The 22,519-nt window shown below is 35.2% G+C and overlaps 3 protein-coding genes across 8 annotated transcripts in view; 1 reads left to right on the forward strand and 2 right to left on the reverse strand.

The window, feature by feature from the left end:
* Nucleotides 1-7,788, reverse strand: part of LOC126055687 (DENN domain-containing protein Crag) — a 37,312-nt gene extending 29,524 nt beyond the window's left edge. For all 6 annotated transcript variants that reach the window (XM_064038989.1, XM_064038987.1, XM_064038985.1 and 3 more), the window contains exons 1-3: nucleotides 7,557-7,788; nucleotides 7,206-7,357; nucleotides 1,395-1,559 (exon numbers count right to left, since the gene is read on the reverse strand). In XM_064038989.1, coding sequence (XP_063895059.1) covers nucleotides 1,395-1,559; nucleotides 7,206-7,332 — 292 coding nt within the window. In that variant the 5' untranslated portion in view covers nucleotides 7,333-7,357; nucleotides 7,557-7,788. The remainder of the gene's footprint in view (nucleotides 1-1,394; nucleotides 1,560-7,205; nucleotides 7,358-7,556) is intronic.
* Nucleotides 7,789-8,213: 425 nt separating this feature from the next.
* Nucleotides 8,214-10,657, reverse strand: LOC110373834 (U3 small nucleolar RNA-associated protein 15 homolog). The gene is made up of 4 exons (XM_021331206.3): nucleotides 10,425-10,657; nucleotides 10,087-10,185; nucleotides 9,647-9,829; nucleotides 8,214-9,451 (listed from the first exon to the last, which is right to left on the reverse strand). The coding sequence occupies exons 1-4, from the start codon at nucleotides 10,524-10,526 to the stop codon at nucleotides 8,246-8,248; spliced, it is 1,590 nt and encodes a 529-aa protein (XP_021186881.3). The 5' UTR covers nucleotides 10,527-10,657; the 3' UTR covers nucleotides 8,214-8,245.
* Nucleotides 10,658-10,906: 249 nt separating this feature from the next.
* On the forward strand, nucleotides 10,907-12,301 carry LOC126055829 (mitochondrial inner membrane protein OXA1L). The gene has a single exon (XM_049846552.2). The coding sequence runs from the start codon at nucleotides 11,036-11,038 to the stop codon at nucleotides 12,233-12,235; it is 1,200 nt and encodes a 399-aa protein (XP_049702509.2). The 5' UTR covers nucleotides 10,907-11,035; the 3' UTR covers nucleotides 12,236-12,301.
* Nucleotides 12,302-22,519: the final 10,218 nt, after the last annotated feature.

Raw genomic sequence — 22,519 nt, forward strand, 5'->3', positions numbered from 1 at the left:
CAATTTGGATAGTCCCCGTAGTGACGGAAACAGATTCTTGTTTTTAACGTCATTGCCATCATTCATTATTAAAGATTTCGGTCTAAAAATCATATTATGTATCAACATTTCTTGGTATAGGTGTTCTTTTTTAATAATTATGAAGAACACAGCCTTTCCTTAACTTGCTCGACGTCATGTTCCATTTTTACCAGCTTTTTAGGTATTGACACATGCTGTCATATGAAGTAACTCCTGTGCATCTTCGTTTCTTTTAGCTTTTTCCCGGTATCAGCTAAATTAAGTTTTGATGCCTTTTCCAACGAAAACAAATGAACTTGGATACTACTTGGAAGTTCTTGCAAGAGTATCTCTTGGTTACGTTAAATCCGAGCATGTAAGCTAGTTCAATTTGGGAGACTTGGTACCTAGTCTAATTTTATCTCAGGACGAAAAATGACACAATACTTATTCATACAAAATAGCAACGCATTAGAATCTAATGGAGTCATGCAGTGTAGTTCTTATTCCGTAATTCTAGTAGCTCGTTTATTGTTGGAGCTATTGGTCTGATTAGTCAAGTGTAGGCGGTTAACTGTTCAGATGAATATCTAAATAACAATCCCTATTTTGAAGAGGCGAGCAACGCTTTAATGTTGGAACATTTTTATATTTCGCGGTGACGGTGATCGTATTTTAGACAGGGTCTTCACTTACATCAAAACGCAATTTTAAATAATGACGAAATCTAAATCCCTTGAAACACGAATAAAAAAATATTTTGGGTGTTGGTTTAATGTTTTTAAAGTACCTACTTTTTGTGTTACTCATATCTTGAATCATAATAGCCTTTCAAAAATAAACTGTTTGATACTATCTTAATAATATGAGTAAATCGCGACCCATTAGGTAGTAAGCCACTTTAAGTTTGTAAGTTTCTTACTCATCGATCGTATCGGCCATAAAATACAGAGTCCTATTGAAGCGACCATTCTTTTTCTTTTCAAATAAGGCATTTGGTCTTACCAAAGAGGTTTTATTGCTGAACATATGTGAGTAAATAAACATTGTAAAGTGCAGCTTGAGCAGTGAACACAGTTTAACATGGACATGTTAGTAAATATTAGTAAACAAAGCAAGCCTTCATCATCTAACTCAAGTGCAAATGAGTACATCCAAAAGTACATACAAATAGGCTAATTGCCCTTCTGTTGGTTGGGATAAAAACACAAAATAAAATATTTGGACGTTGTGAAAGTCGATATGTCTAAAAAGAATGTTACTTTTAAGAAGACGGGAGACAATGGTATGGATCAGGAAAACATGCTGCGCCGATCCCAAATAAAATTGCGAAAGATGATATATTAACACTTTCTTCCCAAATTATTCCATAGATGTGAAAACATAAAACTCACCGATATCGACAAGTGGCGGTCGATTCCTGCCTCTTCGTATACAAAGGTAACATTCTGGAGACCGCATGGACCCATGGTTCAAGTCTGCTGGTAAACCTGTGGGCGTTGTTTCGAGCACCTCGTAACCGTCGGGAACAGTTTCTTCGAGACCAGGAAATATTACTCCTGGAACAAAAAATGAGATTATGTCTTTGTAGAATTATCTAAAAAAATACATTAAGACAATACGATGGACCTTCACAGACACATTCTCGTTGTTTTTCCAAAAGGATCAAGAGACATTATTTAAGGTATTAACGTAAACTGCACAGATTCTTGAAACTTCATATTAAAAAATAACGACATAGTTGGTGCAATGCTGCGTAATGTTTCTGCGCTATGCGAAGGGCGAAGGTTGGTTTCGTGCATGAATGTGGTGGACGGATTGCAATCTTTCTACGATATTCTACACTACACAGTTCTGAGTGTTAGCCTGTTCAGTATATTTTTATAAACACCAAGTGAAGATAAAGTGTTTATCGATATCTTACAAACATCACTATATGTATTTACTTAAAGCATAACTTATTTATCCAAATACATTCTTGCGTGCCACCAGCCATACTCAAACATCTCTCAACATCAGAAAATTCTGTTTTGCTAAAATAAAACAAGCATGAAATAATTCACAAAGAATCTCAATGTTACATTAACCCTTAGCTGGTATCGCCTTTTTTGGCAACACTACCGGTATCGTGGGTCAAAATTTACCCATACCAAAAAATCTGTTGTAGAACGTATATTTTTTATTATTTGTATAAAATATGGTTAGTTATGAAATAATAGAAGCATTTTTTACAAAATGATCTTGGTTTAATTTTAGAATATTAAAAAATTATTATATTTTACACACATTTGTAACTAACCAAATTTTTTGGCACTTTCTGGTTAGTGTGAACTTAAAACATAAAAAAAAAATAGAAATGTATGAAAAACTTTAACTAAAAGATATGTATGGCACTTTTTATATCCTTATGATAACAAAAAAATAAATTGCTTCTGACATCAGCATAAAATAAAAAAAATGACAACCAAAATCAAAACGACTTTTTCCAAACTAACAAGATTAGTCTTTATACTTTCTGACAACTCTAGAACACTGAACATTTTGGAAGGAATGTGTCTTACAAATAATATGTAAACATTTAGAACATTTTTGAGAATGTTTTCGGTCATTTTTCCAATCGCATAGGTAGCATCGCGTCCTTTTCCGACTTGAAATTGAAGCTGCAGAAGAGGTCGTTGCAACTGGTTCTTCAAACTGGGACTGATGACTGAAACTTGATTTATATTTGGTGTCCTTTCCGATTTTCCGGTTCCAAATCATCATTTGAGTCGTTCATCTCAAAAAGCCCCCCATTGTAGTAGAAATATTCACTAAAACAAAAAAAGTTACAAATTACACTCAGTGAAAAAAGTTACTTACTTGGTGTCGTGGGTCAAACGTGACCCAGTCGGCTACTTACCTCCGCTCCTAAGATAGTTGCAGCGCTGCACTTCCGCCCCCCCGCCGCAGCTAGCGACGCACTGAGAATACATAGAAGCGCGCAGTCGTAGCATAAATATTAAAAGAATAATTACCGAAAATGTCCGCTTCTGGGTCGAATTTGACCCACAATACCTGCTAAGGGTTAAAGATTTTTTAGCTTGTAGTTCTTTGTGAACCAATACAGTTGCCTTGACAATGTCTGTCCTTCTTTCTTTATTTATGTTTTTATTTATATTGCTCTACTTCCTTTAGGTATGGCCTTGGTTTATTCGTTGTAACATATTATTACTATAATTGGTAAGTATTTTGTACTAAGCGAGTAGATGTTGTTAGGGGCCTCAGGCGTAGTCATGAATGGGCGGTAACATTGCTAATGGATTTCCAGAGTAGATGCTAGTAGATCAGTAAGTACTTCTGGCAAACTCGATCGCGTCATTTATATTTTTTAAGATTAATTGGCGCCTCAACTACCTATGTAGAACCTGATTATTTTACACATAAAATGTGCGTAAGTGAGTTTACTGGCCGGTACTCAAAGGCCTCCTAATCACAATGTAATAACCAAAATATCTAGTCATCCGTGCGAAGCCTTTCTCTGCCCCGCCGTATAATCCTCGCATGTAACTGTAGCGTTACAAATTTTTAACTACGCGGCGCATAAGTAATGTAAACAATCATTATCTATGACCGGCAGACTAATTAACAATTCATATCCAAAAGAATGCGCATGCGTTCTTACGTCATGCAAACAATGCTGGCTGAGTATATCTAGAGGTTTAAGTGGCATTGAACCCAACTTGTAGTTCGATACATCAATGGTCTCAATATATCAGAACGAGTACAGACTGCGGGTCAAATGATCGTGGCCCTTTGTTAAACAATCGAGATGAAGACACACGAGTTATGGGGAGCGCGTAACAAAAGGAGAAATATATTGAGATCGATTGATACTATCAGGAAAGCAACTGCAATGTGATATGAATGGATGTATCTGGATTGAAGGGGTCGACGAATAGGGGTCTTACAATTGACCTTTAAGCATAATGAATATGTGTGAATGATGTCTCAGAAACGGTATCTACAAAATTATCATTAAACTCTTTTTTCAAATAATAGTTTTTCATAAAATAAATAACAAATGTTAATATTGAGTAACATTATTTGTACATAAATAAAACACGTAAGACATGTTTATGTCTAGTTAGATAGATTCGTATCCGTAACAGCGGGGTGTTAAAGCATTATAAGTACCGTCTATAATCACTTCCAGCTTTCTAGGTTATTCTAAAGTGAGAAGTTGGCCAATGGAAAGTTTGATTAATGCTATTACAGGACCTCTCAAACGACTTTAATGATGCATGATCCTTTATTACAGATTCTCATAAAACCTGTGGCTTAATGGAAAACAAGTTGGCTTTAATATTAACCTGATATAAACTATAAACCGCACACCTGTTCCATATTGCATTATGCAATACCAAAACAATTATTACAAATGTACAGTCAGGCCACCAATTATATACAGACGTAACTATATCTGATTAATGCCAGAATTTCACGAAATTAATGGCAAAAAAACACGCTAAAATAGACTTTATTTCAAAGAGATTTGTGATTTTACATCTTTGCAAAGTGAAGTTAGTTCAGCCTTACTATATTCATCAAGGCTGTTTTTTTAACGCTGATCAGAAGTCAAGTCTAAGGCATTGTGTAGTTAAGTTCAAAAAGGTTAATAATGACAATAAAATTATTATTTATGGAACACAGTCTGATGTACATTTTTTGCCTTACTTGTTTTGTGATCTATACATGGGATATGTTTACAAAATTAAATGTCGGTTTATAATATAAAATGAATCATAAGGCTGAATGTACTCTCGCCTTATCTTAATTAATGATCTTTATAAGTTGTTGAAAGAAGCCAAGGGGCTTATCAGGGTTTTGGTACAGAGGTAAATAAATGCAAGTACATAAAGATGCCTTTTATTCGACAGGTACATGCGTACTAAAGGTTAGTTTATTAGTATGTGTGTATTCGCATGTAATCTCATATCTAACATATCATAATATATCATGGGTTGAGTCCACAAAAATTGGCAGTATATTTTATTGTGTTTCTTTGTCTGTTTTAGAAAATTTTGTTACAGAAACTACAAGCTGTGCTATAATATACGGAGAATAAATACAAATAGATTGTTAATGTTTTCTAAATTATACCGATTAACCGCACAACAGTAAGTGGTTGGTTAGCCTATAATAAATCAGGTTGATGTCCAGTTTCTAGATAAGGGAAGTGTCCTAGATGCGGCCATAATGCAGATAAAACGAGTTTCGCTCATTAGGCGACAAATCAGCACATATCTGCTATGTCTCATGAACTTGTTTATGTACTTTCACAAAATATTATGACTTGTTTCCTTACTTTATGTATTTCATGTAGCTATATTCTGCGATTTTAACTCAATGGTTAGCAGGTCAAGGTAAGTAGGTATTATATTTGGGCTTGCACCCAATCAGTGTCAATAACACTATATGGTGCAGCTGTTATCAATATAATGAAAAATGTATTACACAGAAAAAATATTAGGCCATGGGCATAGGTACTATCTGTGATAAGACTATCTTTTATGGAGCTGATTCTATAGTTAGAAATCTAGATTTATTGATGTCATTTTACTTAGAAAAATAAAATGATAATAGGTATTTAACTTTTACCACAATAAACTTAAGACAGCATTTTGATACATTTTTGGGAAAAGATGACTCAGACTATGAGAACAGTTCAATTCTTAAAAAAATATGCATAGTTAGATATAGATAATCAATCATAATTCTTAATTATTAATAATCACAGATAATATACAACAGCACATTCCTAATACAACCAAGTATCGGTTGCACAGTGCAACATGATACCTGACCACAAACCTTCCGAGTGTGACCAGCCATTCAGGAATGTCCTACAACTGGATTAAAATAGGAATATGTATACATACAAAGTGATAGAACATAGCCATACACCATTGTTATTATAATTATGACTGATTCAACATGTTTACACTAAGTACTATAGCATGAGGAATACTAATCGGCACCCATACTTGATACACTGCAAATAAACTCAGGATGTCAGTCAGATAAATCTTAATAAATATGCAGGTATGTATGAAACATGACCAAAATGATAATACATTAGTGACCTAGAGAATCAATTACGCAAACTATGTAGTTGGTCTTCAATAATTAATCACTTCCTCATTGACCTTAATGCAAGCTATATTTGGTGCAAATTGACACCAAGGTGTTAAATTTTAAATTAAACTTTGTATTACATAAATTTTTGGATTCCATATTTGAATTTTAGTGCCCATACATATTCTCATTCACAATTAACAGCCTTTCCCAATACTCTATTCATCTATTGATTTTTATAGATATATAATTTTGACATTAGATCCATACAAGTAAAGTTAAATTCTTATCTTTGGTAAGAGAAACAATAGTTTGATAATATAATATTGGGTACAGTTGTAAGTTGGCAGTCATTCGATGGAAAAAAAAACATGATGTGTTTATCATAAACAAATAGTTTTTATCTTGTGATTTAGGAATGGTATGTAATAGATACATATGTTATGTAGTTACTAGGTGCAAAGTAACTTGTCCTCACCATAATAAGTGTGACATGGACAGTTTATTTAATGTATGATTCTATTATGTATAATTATCTGCATGTTATTGTTTAACAGCAATAATAAACAATAATGAATTTATTTTAAGAACATTGTTAACACAATTGGTTTTATTTAGATAAGCATGTTTTTTGTGGCAATGTTTTGATATTGTGCATACATTTAAACTCTTTTATACAAAAGATAAAATCTGTTACTGTTTATCAACACAATATGTGAAGTAAATATTAGTCCATTATTTTAACTGTAGTATGTATTTTAAGTATGACAATATTGTTTTAAAGTTAAAATGGACTTGTTATAATATTCAATATTGATTGCCAAATAAAGGCCACACAATTTGAATAGGTCAATAAAGCCCTTCAAGGTCTGGTTACAGACTGTGAAGATTCTAAACAGTTGAATTATTTATGTGGAACACCCACAAACAAAATAAGAGAACCAAAAAGACTATTTACATCATACTACAGTCAGAAACCAAGTTATGTGCATAGTAAATCCTTATTAGAATGACAAATTTTAAAAAGCAGCAGATATTATTCCAAATACAAATGCTGAGCCAATGAGATAAAGTTTATAAAAAAAACTTACCTATGTCAGTAATTGGTGGTTTGGTACTGTATCCCTTGAGGTGTCCAGAGTCGGAATCATCAAGTAATTCCGGTTTCTCCGGTAACCCAGCGATCACAAAGTAATCGGCGACTTTCCGCTCATCCATGTTTTACAATTTTACATACGAGTACCTACGATAAAAAATAACTCGTGGTCACACCAATGTCAGGATTACATGCAAAATAAATACAACCTGTACTTTTAAGGTTAACGAACATGTATCACATCAATTCATGTACTCTTGTAAACAGACCAGTTTATATAACACTGAGATATGTAAAACAAAATAAGAAATATACCAATAACATGAAACCCTTGAAGTGAACTTACAGTTTATTGCTACAGTTAACAATTTGAGCATGAACGCGTCACACATCGTTTTACGTAAATATTTTTATTTATAGATTTATTGCGTTGCCATTTATAATCACTTGTTAGTTTAACACAGGGGTGCACTTGAAAATTATTCGTTTTTATTGAGACTTGCAAAACGTCATTTTGTCCGTCCGACAACAATCAGCCATAGACAATGTTTCTTTCTTTTCTTGGCTAGTGACGTATTTAGACTAAGGCGTACAACTAACAGCCTTGTTTAAAATTAGTATGTCAATTAGATACTAAAATATAAAGCGATTTGTTTTTAGGCGTGCTTTTAATGTGTCGTTTGGTATTTCGTGTTTACAAGTTACCTCATTTCTCACTGTGTCCACAAAATACCAACCTATAAAATATGGATTAGATATATTTTTATACTTGTAAGAATCTAGATAACAAATAGCTGTTCCTTCTCCAGGGTCCCAAAATTTACCTAACTTCATCTCACGCGGTTCAGCCCGTTTATTTTTGCCTCAAAAGCATAACAAGCAAACATTTTCGTATCAAGTTCATTGTTATTTTCAATTTAAAACGTTATCTCATGTTTTGGTCGGTTTTACACTGCTATTTATTTATGGCAAGACTAGGAAGGTTTTACAAATAAAACTATGATTTAGACAATATTGTAATAGTATTTATTCTATTTATACATCGATAACAATCTCTTTTAGAGCTTTAGCTGATGGTGCAAAGTTATCATTTATTTCTAGTGTGTCACTTGTTTCTGTAATTTGCGCTCCTGCCATCAAAAGGTTTATAGCACCTTCCAACTCACTCACTCTCTTACAAACTTCTATTTCTTCCTCTATCTCTTTCATTAACGAAGTGTACAGCCACAAATTAAGTTCTGGGAAGGATTTCACTTGGCTTTCAAATACATCAACAAAAACATTGGCTGCATCAATTATTACCCTAGTAAACCTTGTTTCTCCTAGATTTTTCTTGAAGTATTTAAGTAATGATCCTATATCTTTGTCATTTAACCCATCCATAGCAACATGAAGAACCTGTCTCCTTAACATTTCTTGTATCAGAGCAGCAGTTTTCTCTGGGTATTTTGTAGCCACATATGTTTTAAGAACTGCTGAAAGAGCCTTAGTGAACTCCATTTTCCTAAGAAACTTGTCATACTCTGGCCCTTGTGTAACCTTGCTATTTTGTTTGTTCTTATGTTTGTTCTGAACTTCTTCTGTAATTATTGTAGGTATGTGATCTGGTGCGAATTTAAACAAACCTTTTTTCTCATCTGATTGTTTTGCTGGCTTCTCCCTTTTTCGTATTGAAATGATGCCATCAATCATACCAACTGCTAGAGTGTCATCGTGTTTGGAAATGGCCATGCTCAATACAGCATTAGGGAAATCAATGTTGTGTACGACTTTGAATGTAGATATGTCATATATCTTGACATGTCTATCCAATGATGCAGACATCAGTCTGCTATTGTTACTGGCCAGTCTAAGAGTTGTTACTGTTTTATGGTGCTGAGAAATGTTAGCTAGTTGTTTTCCTCCATTGAAGATGTCCCATACTTTAATTTCTGTACCACCAGCACTGATGAATATGCCCCCTGAAGGTAGGAACAGTGTTGATTCTACTGGGCTACCATGGTTTACTGAGAGTACTACCTCATTAGACCTGCAGTCATAGAGTTTCACAGTATGATCATAACTTCCAGATAATATAATCTCTGGTGAGATAGGACTGGCGGCTCCTGCTCGCACATAGTCGGTGTGTTCGGTGAAAGTGTTGATCTTCTCTTCGGTTGCTATGTCCCATAAACTAACAGATTTGTCATCTGAGTAACTGATAATTTTGACATGATCTTTTGTGAATAATGTCCTGTGCACCTGAAATTAAAAAAAAAAAACATGATGATCTTAAACTTTCAACTAAAGAGAACATTGAAACTGTTTCATTGCTTTAAGAGCTATATGTTTTCACATACAGTTACACATAAGTATCAATCTTATAACAACCCACTTTTTGCGATAATGGATCTTTACATGTGCAAAACATAATAGTGATCATTGAAATATACTTACAGGGCCAGTGTGTCCAGTAAAGACTCGGAGCACATTCTTTGACTGAACATCAAACAGTTTAACAGCAGCCTCCTCACTGCCAGCCACCAGAAGCCTTCCATCAGCCCTGAAGGTAGCGCCGTAAGCTGCTTCAACAAACTTCGAGATGTTCTTGGCTACGACTTTGGTTATGGGATCATATACCTGGAAAATGTAGATGAAATCACTGTTATTTTAACTCAGACGATTGACTGCTATTAGGTGATTTTTTGTATATTCCAGACCACAAAACAATAAGGGGTCACAAATCAAATGAATTTATTTTTGAATAGGTAAATAGGTATGTAGGTGCAAATGCACTCTTATGTAGTTTATATAAATGCCTCGGCATATAGAAATTGTAGATTTTATGGAACTAATTAAAACGAGAGACGACCATTATATTATTTGAAAGAACTCACCTGTACTCTGACTGAGCATGTTGCAGCAAAATAATAAGGTTCCACCGGGCTGAAGTCCAAATAATCTATAGCACCGAACTCCTTTACTAGCACTGGTGACTGCAACCAGAAAATAAGTTAGTTTCATATTTGGCTCCGAAACTACAGAAAAGTAGAGAACAAGACTACTTCAGTTTGAAAGCTACGTCCTTTATGAGTGACATAGGCTGTATTTTATCTCGGAACGGGCAGTAGCTAACACGGGACGCTGGTGAACTGCGGGTAAACGGCCACATTAAACTCTTACATTAAAATTACTGGTCTTATTAAGCCTGTATAATCGAATCTGGAACACTTACTCCTAATTTCTTCCAATAAATTGCATCTTCGGTAAGAACAGAAGCCGGCTTCTGGTACACAGCCTTGTTAGTTTTCTTGAAAGGGTATGAAATGTGGGCCATGGTTATAAACGTTTAGCACTTATTAATACAGTAACATAACTTAAAATAACACATTTAAAACCAAGTATGAGGATAACAACATTCCCACGTTGTTTTGAAACTTCGACTTTGACAGTAATTGGCATAGATTATATTAAACACGTGCGTGTGACAGCCGTTTCTGTTTATGAAAAGATGGCTTTGTTCTATATTATTTTTATTTTATAGCCGGCTTCAAGATCATTCACAAATTAGAATTTGATATGATTTGTAGTGAAGCTAGGTATAGCCTACAATATAGGGGCTTTAGCCTTGAACGAAATATATAAATAATATGAATTTGAGGCTCTCGAAAGGCTTATGATGATCTGTGGTAGATATCATAGACAACAACATGCAAGAAAATCCAAGTGTCAAACTACGAGTTGTCAAACGTTATGTCAAATGTGCCGTAACAAAATACATTGAATTTTTACTATACTTACTTATAATCGATATAATTTTAAACGGGATTATAAACAAAAACCAATATGTTCAAATTACTTAGCCGTCACGGCCGCCCTCGAAGTGCTGTTATAAATTACCTCTCTGAAAAGAATTTTGAGGTTAGAAAAGCAAAGATTTATTACGTATGTTCTTCAGCGGCACCAGTAAGGTTTGCTTCTACTGGTAACAGCGATGCAGGGAAAATATCTCCCTTAATCGATAGTATACCAGAAGCACCGCCTGTACCTGATCCATCGACACTTATCGACTTAACTGCTGAAACTGTACAAGCCATTGCCCCAAATGGAGAGCCCACCTTTGCTAGTTTAGGTCTCGGTGGCTGGTCGCCTGTTGGTATGGTCCAGCAATGCTTGGAATATTTACATATTTCTCTGGATGTGCCATGGTGGGGAGCAATCCTCATTGGAACGGTTTGTGTACGCTTGGTTATGTTCCCTCTAGTTATTATTGCACAGAGAAATTCAGCAGTAATGAATAACAATTTGCCAGAAATTCAGTTGCTTCAATTGAAGATGACACAAGCTAGACAAACTGGCAATCAGCTTGAATCAGCCCGGTATGCTCAAGAGATGGTGGGCTTTATGAAAGAAAAAGGATTAAACCCATTGAAGAACATGATTGTTCCTTTAGCTCAAGCTCCTTTGTTTATTTCTTTCTTCATGGGATTGAGAGGGATGGCAAACTGCCCGGTGGAGAGTATGACGTATGGAGGTCTGGGCTGGTTCATGGATTTAACCGTACCTGATCAATTTTTCCTACTGCCAATAATAACCAGTGCCACATTGTGGGCCACTATTGAATTGGGAGTTGATGGTGGCCGTCTCGAAGCACAGAACATGCAAATGATGAGGTATTTCCTCAGGGCAATCCCAGTTATCATGGTTCCATTCACTATCAACTTCCCAGGTGCAATTTTGGTATACTGGTGTTCCAGTAACTTTATATCACTTATTCAAGTTGGTGTACTGAAAATACCAGCTGTACGAGAATACTTCAAGATCCCTAAGTTGGTTAAACACTCAGCTGAAAATCTGCCTATAAAGAAAAAAGGTTTCATTGATGGAGCAAAAGATTCATGGACAAACATGAAAATTTCCAAAGAGTTGGCTGAGAGGCAACGGATAGATGAGATGATCTTCACAAGAGCTGGTAAAGGTCCTCTGCAGAAAACATATAAATTCGACCCCACAAAGCTATCAAATGTACAAGCAAAACCCAAGTAGGTTTTGACTATTATATATTTGTCTAGTGTAGATTATTGTGTAATAAATGTTATCTAAAGTAAGAAAGTACTGTTTTATTTATTTAAATAAGTAAGTTTCCTGTAGATAAATAGTACTATTTGGAATTAAGAACTAGTAACATTAAATTAACAGTTGCTTCATGAAGTATGGGTTGGTAGGATGTTTCCATTTTGGCACACTATCTTCATAAAGCTCAGAATACACATTTTGTATAAGTTACGGGCACTGTCGGCGAGATGGCAGCACTATCTGCGAACAATGAAGTAGCTACGCACCCTTTCGGGTTTGCAAGATGACAACCACTGTATTTTGTAAATTGTTTTCCAATAAAAGTATAGATGGCATGCGTTGAATCACGTAGCTAGATAGCAAAGTATGTAAGATCATGGTAAGATCCTACCTACTTTGGTGAGTTGCACCATTTAACTACAACGCGAATAGAACTATATTTTCAGTGGTCAAATCGCTGATTTGGCCAATAGGCAGCAAGTACCTATACGGCTCGTTATGGTTTGGTTATCGTGCCGAAAGACATGCGATTTGGCGCTTTTGAAAACTACTGCTAACTACTGATTTTTCAGTTTGTTGCAAGTGCAAGTCCACGTAATAATAGTAGGTCCTACACATCCTACTCAGTAATGTAGCCCAGCAACAAATCTAAAATTTAAAAAAGGCTGCGATGTTCCAGGTAATAATTTTATTTAGTTTTTGCCCTCCGTGGTTTGCATACCTAGGTTCGATTCATAATATGTAAGTTACTATTGAATGGTAGAAGAATATACCCAAATAATTCTATATGGTTAATAAAGTTGCCCTACACGGAACCTCTCGACATCGGTAATTGCGTTCTAAGCATTCAGCCTTTGAGCCCTTGCTTTGTTCAAACGGCAATGGTTTCCCCTCTTTATTATTATTTCCGTCGAAAACATTCCGACAGGCTCCAACGCCCTGGCACAATACATATTTTTCGAGTAGGTACTTTCGTTTGTATTTCAATATTGTCTTCATTTATTGTTCTATATGGGCTACTTGATATTCTACGGCGTATCTTCGAAATACGGAAGTAAATGGTTGAAACAATGTTATAGCCAAGGAAGGCACGATCAGGTTTAGCAGACGAGTCCTGAAATAATAAAGTTCATATTATATTCAGGAGTAGAGTTCTCTCTATAAGCTAGATATTTGATGTAAAAATAGAAAGGTACCGCTGGATATAAGAAAATATACAGCAAAAAATAAAACGTTCAAAAAAATAACAATTTCTTCTATTCAACTGTGCCTGCAAAAACTTTTCAGCTTAACGGGCAATTATCCTGAACTTACAAGCAAGTAATGAGGTCTTTATTTGAAAAGGAAATGTAAAAATGTTGCCTTCGGAATTTCTTTATTCTATGCAATATTTTTTTGTCTTATTATTTTCTATTGGAAAATATCTACAAGGTTTTTTTTCTCTCCTCCTATAAATTGTGATTGTTTGTAAATTATGAAGGACGCTGCGGAAATACCTACTTATACAAATGCAGCTTTGTGGCTGAAAGCTTTGTTCCGTAGCGTTACAGAAAATAATAGCATTGCGAATTTTGTACCTACCGTAGTTAGATTAAAATAAGTATCGGAAGCGTTTACACGTGTCAAAGCAAGTTTTCCTTTTAAAGCATAACTCGTGTTGTGTGACAAAGTAAACAGACATGATAGCTATGATCACCTTCCCTTCAATGGGTCTTACAAAACCGCAGGTATCTACGTAGTTGAAAGATCGATGTCACTGTGGTACAGCACCGTTTATTGTTGAAGAAAGTTCGTGCTTAAATAGTAATGGAGAACCCTTTTGAAGTTGGAACTTCTGAATTTTGAAGTGGACTCACTCGCCAACTTAGTCTTTGGGACTTTGCTCCTACTTAACTAAGAATATTCCTATAGTGATTCACGAAAATGGGAACAAAATCGCTATTTTATTGAGCGGTAATAGCTAAAGAAAAGTTCGCACGGTCTATTCATGTGGGAGTTCAATGTTTAGCCAATTAACTCGCTTTATACATACCTGACCCATTTAGTTTCGTTTATGAACTCTGAACTATTAATTGTTGAAGTGCTTACCAAATATGTAGGGCTAAGTACTTTGGCAAACTACGGTCGTTTGAAAAAGCTTTACCGAAACGGGTGCTAATGGCCAGAGGGAATACAGCGGTTGAGAAGACCTACCTACTCTATTGGAGTAGGTACTCTATTCTAAAGAGCTTTTGCAAAAATAAGCAACCCAATCATTTGAAATAAAATTAAGAACCTCCTTCTTTATGTCTATACTTTTATAAGTAATATTTTGGGATTTGAGACAAAAAAAAAAAAAAAAAAACCAGCAACCTTCAGTTTTCTATTAGTCTTAACGATTTAGTGCAATACAAAATCGAATAGTTAGGCCCTTTTAGAATCCTACAAAGAAAACGTACCTACTTTATAACACTCGTAGATAAGTTAGTTCGGACAGCGCTAGTTCTCTGCCACGTCTCGAAGATTTATAAGCTAAAAACTGAAAAAAAGAATATCACAATTTCTACTGATATATGTTACACCTTCTCTGAGTGACGCATCCCTTCAGATATAGGGTAGGTACTTATGTATGACTAGTTAAAAATCAAGGTCTACGTAAAAATGGCGCACTCTCCTCTTTACAATCATGGGATTTAGTGTGTCCCAGTGGTACAAAATGTCCCGAGTGGTCTTAAACTAAAAGGAATTTCCTTTATTTATAAGTTTTGTCATTTTTTTTCTTGAAGTACCATCTAGTAATACCTCCACCCTCCGTCTAGTACCTCCAGGCTCCAGTTGCGATGCCAAGAATTTTGAGTTCATGATTATTTTACATCGGATATCACGCAGATGTAATATTTCCAAAATTCGGTCACAGCTGCTACCATTTTTATAGAACATAGGTCTAAAAATGGACCCAGAATCCTTAATACTCTGATATGAAGAGAATTCGAATATGACGTTGCCAATATGAATTCTGTTCACTCGATAGAAGAGCATGTCCCTCCAAAAATAGAACATGACTGTAAAAATTTACAGTGTTTATTTATTTAATTTAAAATCCCAGCCTCTCAACGTACCTCGTAGGTAAGCTTATATTTTAAAGCTTCAAACCTTTGAAATGCGTCCTACTTAAATGTTGAAAATTGGGAAAGGTAATTGATTCAGGACATTAGGTTCTATACGGTATGGGCACGCACGGACGAAAGTTAGAAATCCATAAGAAAATTTTTTGCTTATATAGCTAAATAAGTAAATACTTAGATAACTTACATTTGTCCCAAAAAAAAATTCTTGCTTATAATGTAGGCACAGTCAATCTCAATAAAACGAATTAGGGCGATATAATTTTTCCCGGTACTCGGGTACCTACTATGGATGCCATGACAACGTTTTTCCATTTCGATTCGATATTAAATAACGTAATGAGATATTTTATGATCTAGACATGTAATGAAAATTTTGTGCTTTAATACGAGTTTCTTGCTTTAATCTACTTTTGTATGAATTATGAAATATTTAAGTAGATATCACATGCCACACGTGGAGATGAGACTATACAATTAATGACATAGGTACACATGGCTGCTGCAGTGCAGCTGAAATTCATATCATTTTCCATTTCTTACTATTGAATCTCATTTGAAGGTAGGTATCATGTTTTATTGTTGTTTATTTTAATTATTATAGATTCATCTGGTAAGTATGAAGCTGAATTTACTCAGTGACTTTACCACAAAATCTCTCTATTTTCGTTTTGTACGAAAGCGTGCGCACAGCACACATTCGACTATCCTATCCTGCACATCAATCGTGAATATCGCATTCGTTTCTGTTCAAATTGGCTTCTGTTATTGTACACGGTTTTGGGTCTAGCTCTGTACTATCAATACAAAGTGATTCGGCAAGGTTATTTAGTACCGATGTATGCATGTATGTGTGATTGCTTGCAGCTTTTGTTCGTGGGCCATCGGGCGTTTCCGTACGTGATCGGAGGTTCAGATGATAAATGATAAATTACCCTTTAATCATAAAATTGCACACAGTACTTTACCTAATTAATTCACAGTGGTGCGACAGCGTAAACAATTATTACAATATTTAAATTTAAATTACCATTAAATAGTTCTGTAAATCAATATTGCAGGGCTGTAGCAAATACGTGTAATGAAAGTATTTTTCCAGCTTCATTTACATTTTGGATGTTAATAATTAAATTAAGCCACAGATTTTGTGTAAATCCTAAAATAACATAGATATCAAAAGAAAGAAATTCACTATGTTTGTTTGGAACAAGTCAACTCAAATGATTTCTTTCCATCAGCCACATGTATAAAGTTCACTATGAAACAAAGGCACTTGAGGCTTGTTATAACAATAAGTAAGGAAGCATTGTGACGCCGTCTTCAATAACATTTGTGTATTTCAGCGCGCCTCGTTTCGGCAGTCTCGAGTTTTAGGGATTTGTCCACCCGGCCGCCTCAATCTGCGCCCGTCGGGGGCTGTTACAATGAAATATGAGTATTATTACCAACTTTATGGCCGTTTTATTTCATTTCTACACCAAGCAGTTTCGCATTTTTGTTTATTTGCATGTATATGAGGACATTTGTTGGTGTTAAGGCAGATTGATGCAAATGTTAACTTAAACGCTGAGCGATTCGTTTATGCTAAATTAATACTTATTTTACGGCGAAGACATTTTCTTCCTTACTTATCTGTTGCCAACTTTATGACTACCAATAAGAAGTAACGCCCTAATCTATAAGCAATACATCAAATCTCGTTTATTGACGAGCACTGGATTCATATTTTATGCCACAAGCATCTATTACCATAACTATCGTGGTTTATCGGGGGCACGTACTACATGATTTGTTTCTGAAGTCTCATAACGATCCTATGGGCTCCGATAACATCTTCAGCCGCATGAATATTGGCCAATACGGTAATAACCGCCGATAGTGGTCGTTCGTTCTAATAATTACTTGGTTAAAGGCTGATGCCTTTCTAGGCTTGTGAATTTATTACCACTGTTTGCTGGCTTGAGGTTCCGCGAATAGCTGATAATTATCTTAATAATATCTGTTTCAGGATTCATATATCAATTCTCGGTATTGCTTCGTGAAATTACTGAGCAATTGAAATATTTTGTTACTAGGCACTTCTTGAAATTTTCTTTCCATTAAAAGTTTTTAGTACCTTATAGCTGAAGTATCTTTGCCGAGAAGACCCTTAGTAACGGGTCATACATTCGCAAATATATTTCTGCGATACACGGACATAAAGTTGTTGATGTAGTATTGGTTTTATTTTTCTCGTTTCTATTCGGTACGCATTTATGTAACGTGATTTAATTTTCGCAACCATCGCAATAGTTGTGAATAAAATTGCGTATCGAGCCCTAAGGCTAAAAGGTTCATAGAATGTATCGAAGAATCCAAATAAAATACCGCACGATACACAAAATCCTAGGCGCCAAATAAAATAAATTGAATCCAGTCAGTTAGTCTAGACCCCTAGAGTATGTATCACGTTCCTCTTGTGAAAATCCTTATTATGTTTTCGTACTTTAATTAAATTCGTCGAATCAATTGGAAAAAGCAATTTAGAATTCTCTCGAAACTGATTTGATGTTACCGAATACATTATTCTTTGTTTAGTAGATGGCTTCAATACTAGGTAGCGAGTTGGATCCAATATTTAATTCACCGTTTCCATAAAAAGAATATTAATAAAGTCTTCGAAAAAAATTGAGAGTTGTAAATCAATTATCATGTTAACGAAGAAAGACGAAGAGAACGTAACGTCCCTAATAGACGACAACCAATACAAAATAATTCATAAAAATATACGAATAATAATCAAATTGCCTATATTGTGAATTTGGAGGGAAATTACAGGGACAGACTGGGAAAGGGAGACACGCGGACGCAAACGACATCATTTCAGTGAAAGCAGCCGTTTCATTGAATAAATTATTTTCAAGGGAGTTATAAAAGGAAAGTGTCCCAACGTAATAGGGTTCTGAGAGTTGAGCTGTCGATGTGAGGACAATCTCAGTCCTGTTCGACCGCGGGTTTGTTGTCACGTTTGAATTGCGTAGGTGGTCTTAATGAGTTTGAGGTAAACAAAACTTTTGGTGCGTGTTGTGGTTTACTGGTGACTGGTGAATTCTGAACTGGGACAGAAGCTGTAAATGTGTAGGTGGTTTCATTGATATTAGTCGTAGAGTCCGTAGGACAGACTGTTATTTAATTCAGTCCTCTTAACTTGAAGTGTAGATATAAATAGATTGTTACAGTAGTGGCTCTAAACTGGGAACGATAAATACATGACTGTATAATTATAGTAACTGCCTAAACTAAAATAATTATGAACTTCACCAAGGTTTCTAAATATTATGTATATACTAACGCCTTTGAAACTTATGAACACAGATTAAAGAGCTTTGACTTTGACTCTTATCCCCCCAAATGACGTTCATCAATTAGCGTATTAAATTGTAGTTGTTGCCAAATCGTTTGCCAAATCGACTAGATTTTTTTGCAACCTGCTTGTGTCACTAAGTGAATAAAACTGAAGTAATAAATAATGTAGATACAACCAAGTCGACAAAAACTAAGGAGTTGGCACTTCTAAACATTTCCCAGGAGCAAATCCTTCGTCTTGTATCTTCTACAAAAATAGCATATGTCATATGTACGAACATTAATCCGGAAATTCAAACGTGTTTAATACATAAGCCTGCATATACTATTCATGTGAACCATTTAACGTATGACGTTGAACACGTGTACTGAAACTAGGAGGTTGGTGTGAATTTCTATTATTACATTTCATTTTCCTTCACTTAAGTGATGTGTTATGAATATTTTGGGAGGTCTTAGTGTTGGAAGCAATTATATGTAGTTTGAATAACTTCTGAAGGTTAGAACCTATTTTTTTTGGGAATATCTAAATTAAATAGGGATGGTGTTTCCTAAAATATAAAATTTAACATATGTTAAAATTTAAAGCACATAAAAAAAGTTCAATCTGTTTTTAATTTAATCACCATTATTCTTTGAAATTGAAACTAAAAACATTTCAATAAGCTAAACTCAACTGTTGACTATGTCCGGTATGTGACTATGTCTTCAAAAACCTATGACAGAACGATCTTCTGCTGTCATGTCTGCATCCGATGGTTGAGTGCCGTGCAATGCTGTCAATCTTCGTCGACAGACACGTGGTTGGTTTTACGAAAAGAATTTGACATCAGTATGCCAAGTTTGACCCTACTCATGTGTCACGTGAATTCAGGTAACAGTTTGTAAACTTATGAACTTTCACTAAGATCAAAACACGTGTTTAGTACGTTCTTCAATGTAAGACTTGCTGTTGCAATTTTTTTTACTTTATGCACTCACCCGCTTGTCAAATTCGATTCGCGTTTACCCTTCACTTTACCAAATATCTACTCTGACGCTCAAAATCGTCATATCTGCAAGTGACGCGCAACTGGCGAAAAATAGAATTGTAGTACCTACAGTGTGGGTAAAGCTTTACAGCGTACTAAGTCCCAAATCCTATTGCAAACGAACACCAGATGATCCTTTTACCTTTGTATCAGCTGAAGTTTGCGCATACACTTCAGAGCACTCCGATTGATTGATACACTTTTTCGGGTCACCCAATCGATTGCTTATTTTCTTATCGAACAAAAACCTTAAAACAGCGTCTTTGAAGATTATGTGTTAACATTTATTTGAGTCACGTTGGTATAGGCAAATATAAGAAGTTCCGATTTTTTAAATAAGTAAATGCTCCACGGTAAGCTCGTAGATCATGCCATCCGTAAGCTAACTTGTTTACTTACGGCTGCTTTATCAAGTTGTACATTATGTCGAAGAAAAATTACAGCTGATCCAGCATCTATTCGATTTGAAGAAAACGAGATCATTTAAATGTCTGTTTGCCAGGACCCACAGCAAAGGCCGGGTCTTATGAACAAATAACACTTGACGGCAAATGTTCTTGAATATAAATTAGAGGGGAGATGCAATTTCGCGGAGTGATGTGACGGTTTGAACGGCTTCCAACATTTCAGACGCAAGAATTTTCCAATAGGAAATGATTATTTTTCAATATTAGCTAATATTCTATTCGGGTCTCGTTTAGTATGCATGCAATAATGGTGACACTTTGGCATTTTGTTTTAAATTTCTTTTTGGCTTTAAGCTTGAACCAACTGCAATTATTGTGCTCAATGTGAGACGGGTGTATGCCTGGTTAAAGAAAACTGAATAGTATATAAGAATATTCTAGCTTTTATAACAATTAGGCATTCACTTTATATTTTATCTCTTTGACCAAGTTTGCAGTTATCTACAGTACCTGCTCAGTATCTAAACAAAATATGACTTATTTAATATATGGTGGGAGTAGAGCATCTAAAAGCTTTTATTAAACTTTGCGGACAAGAGACTCTTAACAAGCACGAAAGAGAAAAAAAAACGAAAACTCTAGACGGACGTACAATCATTTAATGAATTCGCAATTTGCATACCGACAACGACCCAAGAAAAAAGTGCGGATTCATCTAGAGGAGTTTGTTAGAAAAAACTAAATATAACGATATTTCAATGCATTCATTGTGCGCAAACACTATGACCCGTTGATACGCTGATCTAATTATTTGGCCGAAATAGTCACAAAAATCAATCAAATATGCGATCAAATTTTGGCTCAATCCAATTTATTGTGTGAGTAATTTCATTTTTGAAACTATTATTTCCTTTCATTGCAACACACAGCGTAGGGTTAGTAACACGATTTGATATGTGTACGCTTACCCAAATAATATAGTCACACTTCTGCAGTTGTCGAACAACTCTATAATATCCAAACTTGGTGCTACTTCGTCGTTCTGTAATCGTGCTCTTGTCTCTCCTATTACACAGGTCAACAGCATTTTTGGTGCAAAGGTGAAATATACAATTTCTTGTAGGATATTAGATACGTAATCGAAGTCCAGAACATAGAGTTGCACTAGCACGTAGGGATTTAGAGATATACCCCTCCTAAAGTACCAAAAACGCGATTTTAACGATATTTGACGATTTTTTTGAAGTACAGCAAAATAGTTTTTTTTGTTTCTATCTATAGCATTATATAGTACCACTCTTCCCGATTGAAATTCATTTTTATTTCCAACGTTAAGAGTTTAAATTTTCATGAAATATGTATACAGCTACGATAGTTCGATCTTCCCTATATTTCATTTGGCCTGTTAGTATGAAAAAACTCCACTTTAGTTATAAAATGGTATATATCGGGAAATAAAACTCGCAAAAATATAAATTAAAATGGGGTTAATGCGGGGAAAGTAGTACTATATGATGCTTTAGTTAGAAATTCCTATAAAATTCTGCTGTCCCCAAAAAATGACATCAAATTTCATAAAAAAACGCGTTTTTGGTACTTTAGGAGGGTTATATCTCTAAATCCCTGCGTGCTAGTGCAACTTTATGTTCTGGACTTCGATTACGTATCTAATATCCTACAAGAAATTGTATATTTCACCTTTGCACCAAAAAAAAAATTATAATTTGTTGACCAGTGTTATTGGTGTCCCTTTTGTTCCGTCTTTAAATTAAAGACTATTGACCTTAACTTTTTCCTTTGCCACTGGCCCGTGCTGTACTATTAGTAACTGAAGTAGATCAGACTAATTACAGGAAACACTTCCGTGGCAAAGTATCATCTGTACCCGTCTGTACCCACTCTAAAGAATTCAAAGAGCACATTTATATTGAGTTAAAAGCGTCGTCTTTCTACGTACGAGCGTGGACAGTCCATTCGAAAAGTTGGAACGTTTGGAAAGAGTTACCGAATTCATGAAGTGCAATTCCACTTAGCTTTGGGTCGGTAAAACGCTGATGCGAACGTGGTAATTTGGGTAATTTTTCGACGAGAAGAGTCAGTTCGGCGGTCAAAAGGAATGATTCCATTTCAGTTGATGTGCTCTCACGTAGTTCTAGTAGTTGTATTAATTAAATGCAAGCCCCTGAGTCCATTTTACGAGCCCCGGCAGAGTGGAACTCGTTTCGTTTATCCGCTTCCACTCATAAGCAATTACTTTGCCGAAACGACTTTCCGAGGGACCACGAACGTGCAAAGAAATTAAGCTTTGCGGATTTTAGGACATTAATAGTGGTTAGAGATTTGAGTATACCGTGTCAGGTGGGGTTA

This window comes from Helicoverpa armigera, chromosome 17 (genome assembly GCF_030705265.1).
Source record: "Helicoverpa armigera isolate CAAS_96S chromosome 17, ASM3070526v1, whole genome shotgun sequence".
Taxonomy (NCBI): Eukaryota; Metazoa; Arthropoda; class Insecta; order Lepidoptera; family Noctuidae; genus Helicoverpa; species Helicoverpa armigera.

Excerpts from the sequence above, each read along its gene's own strand:
- LOC110373834 (XM_021331206.3), bottom strand. The coding sequence starts at position 10,526 with ATGGCCCACATTTCATACCCTTTCAAGAAAACTAACAAGGCTGTGTAC. Across the intron at positions 10,186-10,424 it reads TTTATTGGAAGAAATTAGGA|TCACCAGTGCTAGTAAAGGA; the intron begins GTAAGTGTTCCA and ends TTCTGGTTGCAG. Across the intron at positions 9,830-10,086 it reads CATGCTCAGTCAGAGTACAG|GTATATGATCCCATAACCAA; the intron begins GTGAGTTCTTTC and ends TACATTTTCCAG.
- LOC126055829 (XM_049846552.2), top strand. The coding sequence starts at position 11,036 with ATGTTCAAATTACTTAGCCGTCACGGCCGCCCTCGAAGTGCTGTTATA.